A 16,684-nucleotide genomic window follows, 5' to 3' on the forward strand; every position below is an offset into this window, starting at 1 on the left:
TCTGAGATAGTCTGCAGCTACATTCCTTTGGGTTGCATATGAAATACTTTTTTGTTTTTGTAAATGAATGGCAAATAATAGTAATCCAGACAATTCTGAGTATGAATAGGTAAAGCATTGAAAGTACAAAGGAAAGGACAGAATTCAACAATTTAGTTTTAAATACAGGCTCTCTACAGAACGGCCTAAGTCAAAACTTAAAAATGCATCTTAACTACTTACAGGTGTGCTGACAGAAATCTTGGCTAAATCTAAGTTGGAAAGTAATTATTAAAGCAAATATTTTCAATTCAGTGGAAAAGTATCTTTACATATATATTCCTAAATCTATTTTTACAGCTAAAAAAAAAAAAAATAGAGGTTTAATATTTAAACATCAGAAATCGTTTTGAAAAAGAAATATTGGGCTACAAAGCAACTATCTTGAAACTCACTATAATCATTATTTTACCCACTTATAAAAAACTAGTTCTCCGATTCTGCATACAGATAGCTTTATGTAAAATATATAAACATTTGTCCAAATTGATACACATATTGCATAAATATGGCAATTAAGATTGCATTTACAGATGTGCATGTACAATGCTGTGCAAATTATCACAATATCAAAAATTATTCAAACTGATATTCAAGTAAACAATTAGTGAAAAAACACGCATGCAGAATTTAAGTATCTCAGAATAAAATCTAAACTGTTTTCATTAAAAGTTCACACATTTAAAATAGGTTTATTCATTTTATTTGTATATGTCAAAATACATTTTTTATTTCCAAAATAGTGGGTTTTGCAACTAGTTTCATGCAGAAACAAGGTCTGCTCAATACTACCAATAAAGTCAATATAGCACAGTAGCTGTTCAGTTTAGATACAAAGAATAAATAACCTAAATACAAAACACTAAAATATTAGAAACATGTATTTAATCAATCTTCACAGGCACCCAAACTTCACAAATACAAACCACAGCATGCCTAACTGTTGTGCAACCAGAACACGTTGCAGTCACTCAAAATGGTCAATGATCTGCATATTTTATCTCCATATTAGACCATGAAAGTCTCTAGATTCAGACCCATCATTCATACAGTTCAAATATAACCAAAAATAAAATCCTCACAACTATCCTTGTACCTTTATTATCAAGAATCCTGAGCTTGGTAGTAAGAGCATAACCTTATATCTTCATAAAACCAATCACGAAAGAGAGGACTTAAAACCCTACTTACCAAAACACCCTTCCCTAACCCCAAGTCATCTAAAGTAGGCAGTAGAACACAATGACCTTTTAAAATGAAAGGGTACAAATTCACATTTAATATAGTTATACAATACACTCAATAATACAATCAGCTACTATAAGCTTTACAATGTACATTTTATTCAAATGGCTAAACTGTTCAGTGGTTAAGGAGACAGTTATATGCCAGGAAGATGTAATTTTTTTTTGCATGGTTTAATGAAAATATAAAAGCTATTTGTCCAAATAAAAGCCATCTTAAGTATGTACTTTGTTTTCTTTTTCCTTTTAAAAAAGGCCACTGAAATGTATAAAATGGTCTGAACATGATGGTGATATCAAAGTCAATGCCTCTTCACATGGCAATAACAGTGCATTTAACATTTACTCATGGTTGAGTCTGGAAATGATTTCATAGCACTACTTTGGCTAGCACAACAGTTTTAGACAGCACTCAGATAAATATAGGTATGTGAAATGTGAAGCAATCATCTTATGCAACTTTAGTTATGGATGAATACTATCAAATGAAAACAAAAGTAATAGTACTTTACAGTAGAAAAATTTGTAAAGACAGGGCTCCATCCATATAATGTGTAACTTTTAAAGTCTTTTTATCACATTGTTAGCAAATTTTGTTTTTAACACTATCATGGAGTAGCCTACTTTGCATTAATAGACACTTGAAATAAGAAAATAGTCAAGCATGCCATGTGGTGGTCTAAAAAAAAAATCAAAACAATACACTTATTTATATATACAGCATCACTCAGTACCTGCTAAAATGGATGTGAAGATTACAAAATCTAACATCTTATACTACAATAAAAACAAAACAAAAAGTGACCAATGAAGGCAGAAATTAGGACTTAAAAGATCAAATATCAATTGACTTTAAAGCATTCATATAAGAAATAAATGCATATTGCACATACAGTGAAAGCAAATGTTCCACCAAGAAATTCAGTTCAAGGTGGGAGACAATACATTAGCCTAACACACAACAATAATCTCAGAACACGTTTTCTTTCTGTAAATGAGAAGGCTGTGAATACATAGAAGACTGCCACATGAAGAGTTAGAAGGAAGAAATACAAACCCAAACTCAGATGTAAAGCAAAAAATTTAAATATTGAAAAACTAGAAACTGTGGCACATCAAAAAAAATGTTGAATAACTGTCTTCTGTGAGAGCTGAAAGTTTTTGTTGACACAAAAGTATTTATGTACAACTAAGGCTTACTGGTTAAATATCTGAGGCATATCTGGCCTTGAACACTTTCCTTATTTGCTGGAGCTGTAAACAAGTTTTCTCAGTCATTAAAAAAAAAAAAATCTTCTCAGCAGCTGCATTAACATGAAACAATGGTCTTGATAACAAAAAAAGAAGAAAAAAAACCCAGATAATTAAACGAAATAAAAATCCTAGATAAGAGGGCATTTGGCAGGATATTTGAAAATGACAGTCTCCAAGGATTCTTCCCAGGCTTCCAGTGACTGCCACTTATGGTCCACTGGGTTACTAGTATGTGCAATTCCTGCTGATTTTCCCCCTATTTGGAAAGTTTGCTTATAACTCTGATCAAGGCCCCATTTTCATCCTTTAGCCTCTGGTTGTCTGCTTTTAAGTCTGGTAACATCTATGAGAAGGAAAACATAAGAAAAAGTTCTATTTCAGTAAAAATACAAAATATTCTTAACAAATGTTATATTTTCACCACAAAACACATGATCAAGCTTTGTCAGTTATATGTATGTCTAATGTCTAAAACATATACCATGAAGAAGAAAAAAACATTTGCGAAGCTAATTAGTTTAATGAATGATGGAATGAAAGGTTTATTTTCCAAGTTATCAATTGAAATTTACTGAACTACTTGATTTTATGACTCACAAGCACACTTTATTAGAGCAGACACGAAATTTGTTTTGTTAGGATAGACTTGTAAAGCGAGTTTCTTTGATAGCTCCTGTCAATACCTAAATAAAAGCCTTCTGCTGTTAAGCCAGACGTAAAACCACAATGTTATCCATAAGAAAAGCAGCCTACCTAGGAAAGTTTTGATAAAGCTAAATTGTTCTAAATTATTAAAGTTTCCTAAATAACAAAATTATAAGATCCAAATTTAAGTGCCTAGTACAATGTTTGAGTGAAGAAGGGGCACTAGTTAAATGAAAATATTTATATTATCATAAAATAAGTAGTAAAGGTGTATCTCTGAAAATATTTACATAATAAAAAATAAGCATTGGCCGGGCATGGTGGCGCACGCCTTTAATCCCAGCACTTGGGAGGCAGAGGTAAGTGGATGGCTGTGAGTTTGAGGCCACCCTGAGACTACATAGGGAGTTCCAGATCAGCCTGGACTAGTGTGAGACCCTACCCTCAAAAAACCAAAAAAAAAAAAAAAGTTAGATTCCTTGTAAAGACATAGCTTTAAGTAGTTTTGCAAGTAGAAGTTGTATCTAATAAGACAGTGTAATACATTTTGAAAACTGAAGAAAAAGAAAATTAAATATTTTGGAAAGTATGCCTTAATGTCAAATATGAGCTATGGAAAGTTCATTTAACCTGTAACATTTACACTCCCTTCTTCAATTTGTCTGTAAGACAGCAGAAAATTGAATTGCTTTGTTTCAAAAGTAAGAAAATATATTTTCTGTTGTTCAGATGCTTTTTTGGTTTTTCAAGGTAGGGTCTCACTCTAGCCCAAGCTGACCTGGAATTCCCTATGGAGTCTCAGGGTAGCCTCGAACTCACGGTGATCCTCCTACCCCTGCCTCTGAGTGCTGGGATTAAAGGCGTGCACCACCACGCCCAGCTTAAGGAATCTAATTTTATAAGTAATCAATTAATTCTTATTTCTATTCAGAATGTTTAATTACAAAATATACAGTAGTTGGAAGTTTATACATTATGGTATCTGTAATAGTAAATACATGTAAACTAAGATGGTTCTGATTAAAATCTACACTATTTTCAAAAACCGAGAATTTAACTCAGCTTTTAAAATATAGTGAGTGATTCCACATATGATACTTTAGCTTCTATTTTCCTTCTAGAAATGTTAAAGTAAGAAATTACATGTAAGCTTTCACAATGTACAGACAGGTCTCTAAGCCACCTCTGCCTTTACTGTGGTATGTATATCAGCTGCAATATACAATTAGTGATTCTTTGTAACATTTGAGAAGCCATGCATTATTAAACCGTTATATATATTAAAAGCTCCAGACACAATGGTATTAATTTGTAAAAGTGAGCTTTTACAAAACACGCTTACTGATATAAAACCACCTGCCTGGCTCTACCAAGAAGAAATGATGAAACTATAGTTATAGCTTCACAGACTGCAGGTGCCTACAGAACCCTGAGCGCTTGGCTACCACTCTGGTCAAGGCCCTATTCTCAGTCAGCAGCCTCTCATGTAACTCTTTCAGAGTCTGAATTTGGTTTATTTGGTGCAGGTTCTGCAGGAATCAGAACATAAAGAAATAGAAATAAAAAATAAGAAAATTCAAGAGTTCAGTAAGAACATAAAGAATCCCAGGAAATGAATACAAAAAAATTAAGCCTTAAGGAATAGTGCAAGATTTTTAGAAGGGTAAACAATGTACTCCTAAAAGACCATGTCAAGCAACATATAAGGAAAAAATCCAAAAGGTTCCAGCTTTTCAAAACTACTTAGTAACAACTGTATAACAAACTCATTCAGTCAAACATTTATTCTAATTTTAATTTTATAGGCTCAATTTCCTACATATTACTTCCTTAATTTATTAGGTGATAGAGAAATTTTATGCAAGATAATGTGGTATTGGTTTATCAGTTATGCTTTTTGACTCCCAGAGTTCAATATTCAAAACACAAAACTATTATCACAGATAAAGTGGAATTTGATACAGTACACCTCTGCCTACCCTTTCACTTACTTTTTTTTGGGGGGGAGGGGAGAGTGATATTGATATTGTACCTAGGACCTTGTGCTCTGCCATATCCCAAATGTCTTTTTAAAAGAATGCTTCAACTTTTTTTTTTTTTGGCCCTTCTCTGTAACTTACCCTTAAAGGAACATTGCAGCACATACAGACACGTGTAGCACAAACAGCCCACATCTTTATAGCTATAGTTATTTACTCTCCCACTGCCTGAATATCAAAAGTATTATAAATAAATAAATTAATTAAAAAAAGTATTATACCAAGAGATATCAAAATGATTTGGATTTTATATACCCAGGTAGATGACTAAAACTTGAATTAAGGAAGAGAGAAATAAGATATAGATAATGCCATGCACTGGGAAATTAGCTTTAACAACAATTAACAAAAGTATCTATAATAGCATTATAAAATATAAGTTCCTAAGCAGACAAATTAATAGCACGGTTTGCTTACTTTGAGTTCTTCCTCCATTTCAGATATTCTTCTTTCTAGTGCTCTTCGTTCCTAGATCAATACAAGGCCCCATTACTTCTTAATGATTCTATTCACTTTTTCTTTCAGATAGTGTGAGTGTCGTTACTTTAGAATTCAAGATAAAATCAGGAGCAGTGTACAAAGATGTGATGGCAGTGATGTGCAAAGAACTTTCCACAAATAAAAATTGTACAAAGATTTTCATTTCAGTTACTTCTCATCAGCTTTTGAAAAAAGCTTTGACTTTCTCAATGAGATGCTACATAACATATTTAAAGTGTCTTTTAGTTCATACAAAACTTAGGAATAGAGTAAACCAACATTCAAGACTGAGGGCTGTATAGAACACATACACACACAAACACACAATTATACTACAGTGACAGAAGCGGAAAGGCCAAGAAGCAAACATGCCTAAAGTATATATTTTACCATGTCAAAAGGCTCTAAGAGAAGTTCATTTTTAACATCCATGAGGTTGATTGTGAATTATTACCCTACTGAGCACTACAGATGTACAGCTGTATAGGTTGGTACTGTGTAGTATTAATGCGGTGAAAATAAGGGAGAGCAACTGCAGCACTCATTTGAAATTCATTTCCGAGAGTGACAGGCAAAGCCAACATACAATCTATTATTGCAGTGGACTGTTTTATTTTTCCTTATAAGCTAGCATTCTAGAGTGTTATGCACAAAGCAAGCAGCAGTAATTGATGAGTTGTAAAACTGGTTAGGTCATACCGCCCAGAAGATATTGACTCTTGCCGGTCACCTTTCAGATACAAACCATTTACATTTAGTTTAATCGCACTGAAACTACTTCTAAGACATTCTTTCCCAGATTAATAATTAATGCTCATATTTAGCAATGCAGTACATTTACTGTTAATGTTTTTAGGGTATGTGCTTTTTTTTTTTTTTAAAAAAAGGATGGACTCCTATTCAGTCTTATAAATACTAGGCTAGATTCTCATATTCACGTGCTTACAAATTATTATATAGACAAAAATGTTACTCTACAGAGATGTTTTTCCTAGTTAAAAACACAAGCATGACAAATTAACATAAACCAATATACTTTTAAGAGTAGTGTCATATTTGATTTCCTCAATTTTACAAGCGCCTGCCTGATACAAAAAGAATACCAAACAATTGTTAGCACTTAAAATATATATATTTATTTATTTACAAGCAGGGATAGGAGGGAGACAGATAAAATGGGCATACTAGGGCCTCCAGCCACTGTACACAGGCTACAGATACATGTGCCACTTTGTTCACCTGGCTTTACATGGGTACTGGGGAATTGAACTTGGGTCTTTAGGCTCTGAAGGCAAGTGGTTTAACCACTTAGCCATCTCTCCAAGCCTTGTTAGCACTTTTTAGTCCTATGATTATCAATGTCTATTAAATGGAGAGTTAGATTTGCTATTTTGTAACTTATCAGCATGGGACAAGCAGGAAAGGAAGTGAGATGCAGGGAAGTGAGATGGAGAAGGTCAGATATGAACTCCAGACACATGTGCCACTTTGTGCATCTGGCTTTAACTTGGGTACTGGGGAATCACCATCTTTCCACCTCCTTATTTTTATATTCTGCACTGTTTTTACTTTTTTATTTTTGTGAAGAAGGCAAAGTAGTAATTAAAAAATATAGTGTGAAGGCCTAGCTTGGTGGCACATGCCTTTAACCCCAGCACTCTGGAAGCAGAGGTAGGAGGACTGTTTTGAGTATGAGGCCAGTCTGGGACTACAGAGTGAGTTCCAAGTCAGCCTGGGCTACAGTAAGGCCCTACCATGAAAAAATAAAACAAAAATAATGTGGAAGAAAAATGGTTCCACGCCAACTAGTTCTGATTATTTAGTCTTTGACCTCAAGATCAGAGCCTTTTTTTTTTTTCTGTACAAAATCCCACAAGTCTAGCCACTGTTCAGCTACTCTGTAAACATTCTACAACTTTTTGCATCATTCATACATTCTAAACTTCTCAAATTGAACTTGTAGATTTATTCCTATAGCCATGTTCACATTCTAGAGTACTAACAGCAATTGAAGAGAAACACACATGAAATATCACTATTTTTTAAAAATTGCATATGAGTTTTCCTATAATCAGTCTTTCTTTTTGGTTACAAACAAAACAAAACCTACCACTGTATATTCAAATAACATGGAGGGAAACTGATTGCTATTTAATAAGAAGGACACTTACCCTTTTTTCCATTTCCAATAGTGACCTATCAGCAAATCTTTCTTGTCTCTGCCAAAAAGAAATTTAAAACATGTCTAATCTTAATAAAGAAGGAGGGCATAATTTTCCTTTAACTGATGTTAAAATGACATTACTACTTCCCCATAGTTCTCATAGTTTGGGGTGAAAATAAGTTCAATAGACTAAAAATGAAAACATCCTCATTATCCCTCACATGCTCATGGTCCTTCTGGCCAACCATGAAGGCCAATCCGAATGCTCAAGTCCCAGGGCCTTGAAGAGAATAGGTTGATTACCAGGTTGAGTGACTATACATGTAGTCAGAACATAAAACTAGTGTTTCTGTGCAATCACATCTATCTTATCTTCCTCACTATTGAGTTTCCGTGGTCCCCAATTGTTAAATGTGTTCATATACACTTTTTCTTGTAAAAATTGATAGCTATACATCTTTCTTCTCTTGGTGAGACCTCTCATCTTTTTCCCATATGACACATTACATGTCCAGCAGAAAGCTGATAAATCTGCTGATATGATTCTGCACAAGAGTCAAGACTGAGCCCATCAACATTCCATCATAAATGGGGGTGGGAGACACAAGAATCTTCTCAGAAGAACTATTGGCAGTTAATGATTGCTGGGGGACGGAAGAGTATGTTCTTCAGTGGTATAACTACTAGTAAGTTGTTAATGTTCCAGGAAATAACACCTCCCCCATTCTCATGCAAGCCACCCAAATTTAACTTAGTGAGTCTCTCTTTGTCCCTAAAGACATAAAAGAAGAGAATTAGTTGGGAAGAAGGAGGGTTTAGTGGGAGAGATTTACTCAGGGGATAACAGAAGGTAACTGGGGAATGGATATAATCAAAATACACTACATACATATATAAAATTATAAAAATAAATCCTGAGATTTGAATTTGGCTATAGGGGATGGAAAGGTCCCCTGAAGCTTTAAGTCATACACTGTATCATTATATATGAGAGCTCTGAGTCTGTGCATTGAGCACCTGCCCAACTGAAGTAGCTTGGCTCTCACTTATATTGACCACTGCATAAAAATCTCCCTTGGGATCACTGATCAATTTGTGGAAAATAAAAACACCAAATGCCTTATTCCTCAAAATCTGCTGGATAATCAGGTACTAATTTAGCGGAACTGGTCTTTTGTGGCTTCAACCACAGCACACATGTCAAACATATATTTTATTATCAATTAAGCACAATTTTACTGATTAATGTGGTATTTTAGTTTATGTAGTGCTGGAGATCAAACCCAAGGGCTCATGAATTTAAGCACTCCACCATTGAGCCACATCTCCAGTCCCTGATGTGGTAACTGAAATTTACTTTTTGCTGAATACTTACTTTTTTTGCTAAATAATTATTATTCATATTTTTAAAATATTTATTTATTTGCAGAGAGGGTGCAGGCATCTGGCTATACGTGGGTACTGGTTCACTAGGTATTGTAGGCAAGCACCTTAAAACTGCTGAGCCATCTCTCCAGTCCCCACATTCTTTTTTTTACCCTGAGGTAGGGTGTCTCTGTGGCCTAGGCTGACCTGGAATTCACTATGTTGTCTCAGGCTGGCCTCAAACTCAAGGTGATCCTCCTAACCTCTTGAATGCTAGGATTAAAGGTGTACGCCACAGTGCCTGGGTCATATTCTAATATACTCATAACTTGTAACCAAGTTACTTTTTGAGGCTGCTTTCAAATTTCCCCTTAAAAGTTATGGCACATAAATCATATCCAGGCATCCTTAGTTTCTCTGTTATCTTTTTTGTTACTTAGTTTGTTTTATTTGAGGGTTTTACTCTAGCCCAGGCTAACCTAGAATTCATTATGGAGTCTCAGGGTGGCCTCGAACTCACAGCAATCCTCCTACCTCTACCTCCCACGTGCTGCGATTAAAGGAGTGCACTACCACACCCGGCTGTTTTATGGTTTTACTATTCAATATCTATTATTTCTGGAAAAACAAAAATTGATATATCCCAAATTGCTTCTTTTCAGAAATCTAATTCAGTATTTCAAGTATGCATAGCACTGTTTCAGCTAATTCTGGTTTCTTCTTGAGGTTTTTAAATTTAAATACTTAAACTAGGTAACAGAGCAATATACTAAGCAAACACAACCAAATCCCTAGAGCAAAACTATGTTCAGAATACCAGCTATATCACACCTTCATGTGTGGAGGTTTAATAAGTTATGTATGCAGTTTGGAGGAAAATGACAGTCCATTTTACCATATAGCTGTGTTATATTAGTAGTTTTACCTCAGCCTTGGATGACATTCCAAGTTATTATGGATATCTTATTGTGAAACATGTTCTTACTGTGTCTCTTCTGTACATCTTCACAATAAATCCTCACCAGCTAAAGGAACAGACTTGCAATGTTAGGCTGACCTCTGGAATTTAGCACTGCACATCTACTGTACATAAATAGCTGCTTAAACAGTAGTGGTTAAAAATGAGTAAAGGGCTGGCGAAATGGCTTAGCAGTTAAGGCATTGCCTATAAAGTCAAAGGACCCAGGTTCGATTCTCTAGGTCCCACACAAACCAGATGCACAAGGGGACTCATGCATATAGAGTTTGTTTGCAACAGCTGGAGGCCTGGCGCACTCATTCTCTCTCTCTCTTTCTACCTGCCTATTTCTGTCTCTCTCTCAAATAAATAAATAAACAAATATTAAAAACATGAATAAAATGATGTGGTAAACCAATATAAGCTCAATGGAAAGAATGAGACTTTTAAATATCATTTATTTATTTACTTGTGAGAAAGAGATGAGGGGGGAAGGGAAGGAGAGAGGTAGAGAATGGGCACACAAGGGCCTCTAGCCACTGACAACGAACTCCAGACACATGCACCACCTTGTGCATCTGGCTTATGTGGGCACAGGGGAATAGAACCTGGGTCCTTAGGCTTCAAAGACAAGCATTGTAAGTGCTAAGCCATCTCTCCAGACCCCATCTTTTTGGGGGGGGTTCAAGGTAGGGTCTCACTCTCGCCCAGGCTGACCTAGAATTTATTATCTAGTCTCAGGGTGCCCTCTAATTCATACCAATCCTCCTACCTCTGCTTCCTGAGTGCTGGGATTAAAGGTGTGGCCACCATGCCCAGCAAGACTTTTAAATGTTAAAAAAGAGAGAACTAGGTAAGACTGGCCTAAAAAGAAGTGTGTAACATCATTCACGGAACTGAGTGTACAATTCTATACCAGTGTTCTCAAGCTAAACACTGGGAGCTATGTGGAAGATATTTTTCTGTTACAAGTACCATGTTAAAATTAAAGAAAGTTTGTTTTGTTAAGAATTAGAGGAATCCTTAGAGTCTTTAACATATAAATAGATCCTACAAAATCTACAAGATTTAAAAAATGTAGCATTTCCCATCCTTTGATCACAAAATTATTATGTTCTTTGAAATAGGGTCTAAGAAGAAGGGGCTATGACCCCACCGTTTCCAAAAGTACTGTTCCATGGCAAAGAATTTGGAAAATAATCCCTAGATCTTATGTACAAAAATCCCAATTAGCTTGGCTATCTCAATTTTGCTGTCTAATTTTTTTCCCCTTGGGCTGGAGAGACAGCTCAGCAGTTAGGATGCTTGCCTGCAAAGCCAAGGGACACAAGTTCAATTTCCCAGTACCCACATAAAGCTGGATGTACAAGGTGATGCGGACTTCTGGGGTTCATTTGCAGAGGCCAGAGGCCCTGGCCTTGGTGCACCCATATTCTCGATCTCTCTCTCTCTCTTTCTCAAGTAAGTAATTTTACTCTCTTTGCTGTTCGGCAGAAACTCTGACCCACAGAAACTCTTCCACAGAGTTAAGATTTTTTTTTTTTAAAAAAAGAGTTAAAATACCTTCTTCCAGCAGTGCTGGTAAAATCAGTTTTACATGAACAACATTAAATACTCATAATACATAAAAAATTATTAGAAAGGAACTTTGGGAACTACTGATTTGGCTTCGAGGTGCAGCACTTACCAAGCATGTGCAAGGTAGACAGCTCAAGTCTCAGCACCATGAAAGTACCTTGACTTTTGACAATAAAGCCTCTATATTTTTAACATCATAAGAGTAAAGTCATCAATAAACTGAATTATCTTGATTTCTTTGAAGTAGTATTAGAATTTCAATTTGTTTTTTTCAAGGTAGGGTCTTTATTCTGGCCCAGGATGACCTGGAATTCACTATGTAGTCTAAGAGTGGCCTCAGACTCACAGTGATCCTCTGCCTCCCAAGTGCTGGGATTAAAGGTGACTGCCACCGCACCTGGCTTTAAAATACATTTTTAAAATTATGGAAATGAACTTGCTTTTTTTTGTTTGTTTGAGGCAGGTTCTCGCTATAGGCCAGGCTGACCTGGAATTCACTATGTAGTGTCAGGGTGGCCTCAAACTCATGGTGATTCTCCTACCTTTGCCTCTCAAATGAGTGCTGGAATTAAAGGTATGTGCTACCAGCATGGCTTCACTGTAATTTTTTAGATAGAATAAATCATAATCCTTATCTTGACAACAACAAAGAGAAAAGGTACAAACCTGGGTAGCCTTTTCCAGCTGCAATTTCAGATCTGTGAGCTCCATGTTTGTATCATGTAGCTGTGCCTTCAGCTTTTCATTTTCAGCTAGAATTTGTTCATAAAGCTACCAAAAACAACAACAACAAAAACGGGAAGAACAAATTACTTTTCTGTTCTCCATTTGAAGAGTTCTCAATTACTTTATAACATCAAAACAGAAAGATTAATGTAGCATATAAACTATAAAAACACACTGCAAATATATTTTAACGCCGTATGTTTATACAGTAGAAACTGTTGGTATTATGCAGATATTTAAGTCCTACATAAAATCTTAAAGGACCCATGTTGCTACCAAGGGCACATCTACACTGTCACAGTGATCTGTACTTGTAGGTGGTGAGCTCCTGCCCTTGAGTTGTCCAAAATTAAGATGGAATATCATGGTTACATTTATTATCCTTCCACTAATTATAGCAAAGTTAAAAGGAAAGCAAATGCTGGGCATGGTGGCACATGCCTAATTTAATCCCAGCACTCAGGAGGCAGAGGTAGGAGGATCACTGTGAGTTCGAGGCCACCCTGAGACTACATAGCTAATTCCAGGTCAGCCTGGTCTGGAGTGAGACCTTATCTTGAACACCCCCTACCAAAAAAAAAGGAACGCAAACTACTTCTTGATACTTACATTACAATCTAAAACATCCTTTTCTAATGATCTCATGTCTTTCTTAACACTTGAACCCATGGCTTCTTTTCCCTCCACCTTACTACTTACTTCCACGATAACTGTGGCTGTAATCATCTCTTACAGAGGTTCTCCTAATACCCGAACTGTTTTCCCTGTAATCTGTCATATAATAGCAAAGATTAGCTATTCAAAATGAAAACCTCACAATTTCCACAGGCATAATTTTCCTGAGTGTTCTGTTAACATCCACAAATTACAAACTCTTGAATGTTTCCCAGTGATTTTAGAGTACAGAGATCTTTGAAAAGGCACCACATGACCTATACATTCAGATTTAATTATTTCTCTTGATCATATTCCTTGACAAACTAGGTCTATGCACTTAAGTTTTCCCCACTTTTACCAGTTAAAAACTAATCATCCTGTTCTTGGATAAAGCTTCACTTCTTAGAGAATGTGTTCATCACTCTCACTACTGCCTTTCCTATACACTTTTATAATTTTTATTCTCTATTTCTAGGTAATAGCTCAGTTTTAAAATTCCAATTCATTAATATGCTATTTCTCCCAGTATAGGAAGAGGCCCAAACTGGACAATTTCTCTATCCTTACTTACTTTTGAGTAGAATCTCACTACTGAAGCACAATTCAGTAGTCATTTCTTTATTTAGTAGATGACTGAACCCTATTCATAATATAAAATAACTCTCCTAATCTTACTAGTTTGGCATATAAGAAAGGACAAAAGTCAAACAGTTACTAGATAATTATGACTGTACAAACATCATAAGAATGGCTTTCTCATTGTCTACAAAGACATAATGGATGTGAAATAAAAGTCTGGGATATTTTTCTCTTCCTTTTCAATTACAGCTATTCATATTCTAATAATAAAATAAAAAAACTAAAAATTAAAGTACAATTTTTAAGATAGTGATTTCATTAGGAACTTTCTTTTTTTGGGGGGGGGGTCTCAAGGCAAGGTCTCACTCTAGCTCAGGCTGACCTGGAATTCACTATGTAGTTTCAGGGTGGCCTTGAACTCATGGCGATCCCCATACGTGTCTCCCGAGTGCTGGGATTAAAGGCGTGTGGCAACACGCCAAGCCTCATTATGAACTTTTAAGAACAGTATTAAAATACAAACATTCCAACACAAAAGGTAACTTTATAATTAAAATATCTTAAGCACCTTCTTGAAGTCAGTTGAATCATCCTTGTCTAACCTGCTACTGTAAGGTTTTCTTTCTTCTAAGTAACTGTACGATCCAGAGCGACCCAGCAAGGAGTCATACCGGTCACTGGATGATGTGGAACTGCTGTCATATCTGCAGAGGATGAGGTTCAATAAGTACTTTACTACATGCTTTTAGGTTAACACTGACATATCACAGTGTACACTAACTCGATTCCAAAAGTAGTAGGTACAGACTGGAGAGCTGGCTCAGGAGTTAAAGATGCTTGCTTGTACAGCCTGAGGGCCTGGGTTCCATTTCCTAGTACCCATGTAATAATGCTAGATCGAGGCAAAAAGTGGCACAAGTATCTGGAGTTTGTTTGCAGTGGCAGAAAATCCTGGCGCACCCATTCTCTTTCTCATAAATACGTATTTAAAAGTAAAACAAAATAGATAAGAGTCTTCCCAATTTTTTGTATAAACAAGTTTTGTAAAACATAATAAAGTTATTACTTCTATTAATTTGCCTGATTAGGATGTAAGACTTAAAATTTCCATATTTAAAAGACAAACCTGGTTTCATATTATGATAAGTAACATCTTAGATTTGATGAAATACAGTATATCCAAAGTGTCAGGTAATGAATCTGCCCTAAACAGGAAAAATGAGTGTCTTAGTGACTGAATTCTTTTGTCATTTGGTTCTGAATTCAGTTTACTTTTCTGGTGTTACTGCCTCTACACTTCAAATCAACAGAACTATCAGTACATATGAATTGTTGGTCTTAAAGGACTTTTGTTAGTAATTATGGGCAAGAGAAATTCACCAAAATTACATTCAAGACTGGAGAGATAGAGGGCTTACTGGTTAAGGCATTTGCCTGCTAAGCCTAAGGACCCAGGTTCAATTCCCATTACCCATGTAATCCAGATGTACAAGGCAGCACATGTGACTGGAATTCATCTGCAATGGCTACAGGCCCTGGCATACTCATTCTTTTTCTATCTCTTTCTCTCTCAAATAAATAAATAAATAAATAAATAAATATTTAAACAGATTAGATTCAAGAATATACTTGTTTTGAGCTAGATGTTACAAAAAACTATCTTCATTTATTTCTTTTATCTAAACAGGGGTAATGCGAAAAGATGCTAAATTTTAAAGAAATCTTTGGCCAAGTTTGGATTTCATCATTTCCTAACGTTAGTAATGAGGCAGTCAATGTTGAAGTAATTTAGGGAACAATGGAAAATCTAAGAAAAGTATCAGTGTTGTAGCTATTTGGGAAAATCTTTCTTGGTTCAGAATAGCTTATCACAATGACTAGTGAATTAAAAGTATAACCTTTACTAAACAAATCTAATTACAGTGATTAGGTCATTTAAATTTTCATAGATTTTTATTATTCATCTACTTCTGTAAGCTTACAAAATCTATAAATATCTAGTAACATGTTTTTTAAAGCAAAGATAAAAATAAGTAAAAAATGAAAAAAGCTAAACATACCTAGAAATGGAATCCACCTAGAAAGAAACAAGAAAAAAAATGGCATAATAAATTTTATGCTTTCATAAACTATTAACGGAAGCTGCTAAGTAATTAATGGTAATATAGCATTAATGATGTTTCATACTATTAAGCCTATCTATGTACCATGCATACTTTTAACTTTTATATGGTTGTTTTAGAAAAAAAATTGCAGATAGAATCTATGTATTTTTATATGCACACAGCCATGTAATTTCATTTGGAAACTTTTTTAGTGATTTCCTACACCTATCATCATACTTATTTATTTTATTTTTTTTTGAGGGAGGGTCTCATTCTAGCCCAGGCTGACCTGGAATTCACTATGTAGTCTCAGGGTGGTCTCGAACTCTTGGTGATCCTCCTATCTCTGCCTTCCAAGTGCTGGGATTAAAGGCATGCGCCACCACGCCCGACTTATATTACTTTTTAATTAGAAGAAAAAAATGTGACTAAAAATTTATGTATTACTCAAATCACTGAACAGAAGACATAATTACATTAAGAAATACCAGTAAGCCATATCAAAGCTCAACTCAACTTTTGCCAACTTCACTTGTACTGCCCTCTTTTAGGATACCAATAATATGGAATGTATTTTTAAGCTTACTAGTCACTTAGATTTCTACTTTAGTAAAAAAAGAAAATTCACATATTCTGACTCCCACTTATTTTACTGAGTTATAAATATTAATTTTAAATGTTAGAAAAGGCCATGATTATTATCCTTTTAATTTGAATGAACATGTACCTCTAAACTTTACTAATAGGGTCTTTTCTCCCCAAATCCCAACTTTAAATAATTAAACCTGCTAATCATCTCTCTTTTTTAAAATGGATTCTTACCTTGCCAAACCTGGATTATAAAATTTTAT

The 16,684-nt window shown here is 35.1% G+C and overlaps 1 protein-coding gene across 2 annotated transcripts in view; it reads right to left on the reverse strand.

Moving 5' to 3' along the window:
- Positions 1–726: 726 nt before the first annotated feature.
- Positions 727–16,684, reverse strand: part of Ppp1r12a (protein phosphatase 1 regulatory subunit 12A) — a 144,194-nt gene continuing 128,236 nt past the window's right edge. For both annotated transcript variants that reach the window (XM_004650135.3, XM_045152155.1), the window contains exons 20-25: positions 15,789–15,805; positions 14,297–14,432; positions 12,433–12,537; positions 7,873–7,920; positions 5,639–5,689; positions 727–2,880 (exon numbers count right to left, since the gene is read on the reverse strand). In XM_004650135.3, the coding sequence (XP_004650192.1) occupies positions 2,794–2,880; positions 5,639–5,689; positions 7,873–7,920; positions 12,433–12,537; positions 14,297–14,432; positions 15,789–15,805 (444 nt within the window). In that variant the 3' untranslated portion in view covers positions 727–2,793. The remainder of the gene's footprint in view (positions 2,881–5,638; positions 5,690–7,872; positions 7,921–12,432; positions 12,538–14,296; positions 14,433–15,788; positions 15,806–16,684) is intronic.

This window comes from Jaculus jaculus, chromosome 6 (assembly GCF_020740685.1).
Source record: "Jaculus jaculus isolate mJacJac1 chromosome 6, mJacJac1.mat.Y.cur, whole genome shotgun sequence".
Taxonomy (NCBI): Eukaryota; Metazoa; Chordata; class Mammalia; order Rodentia; family Dipodidae; genus Jaculus; species Jaculus jaculus.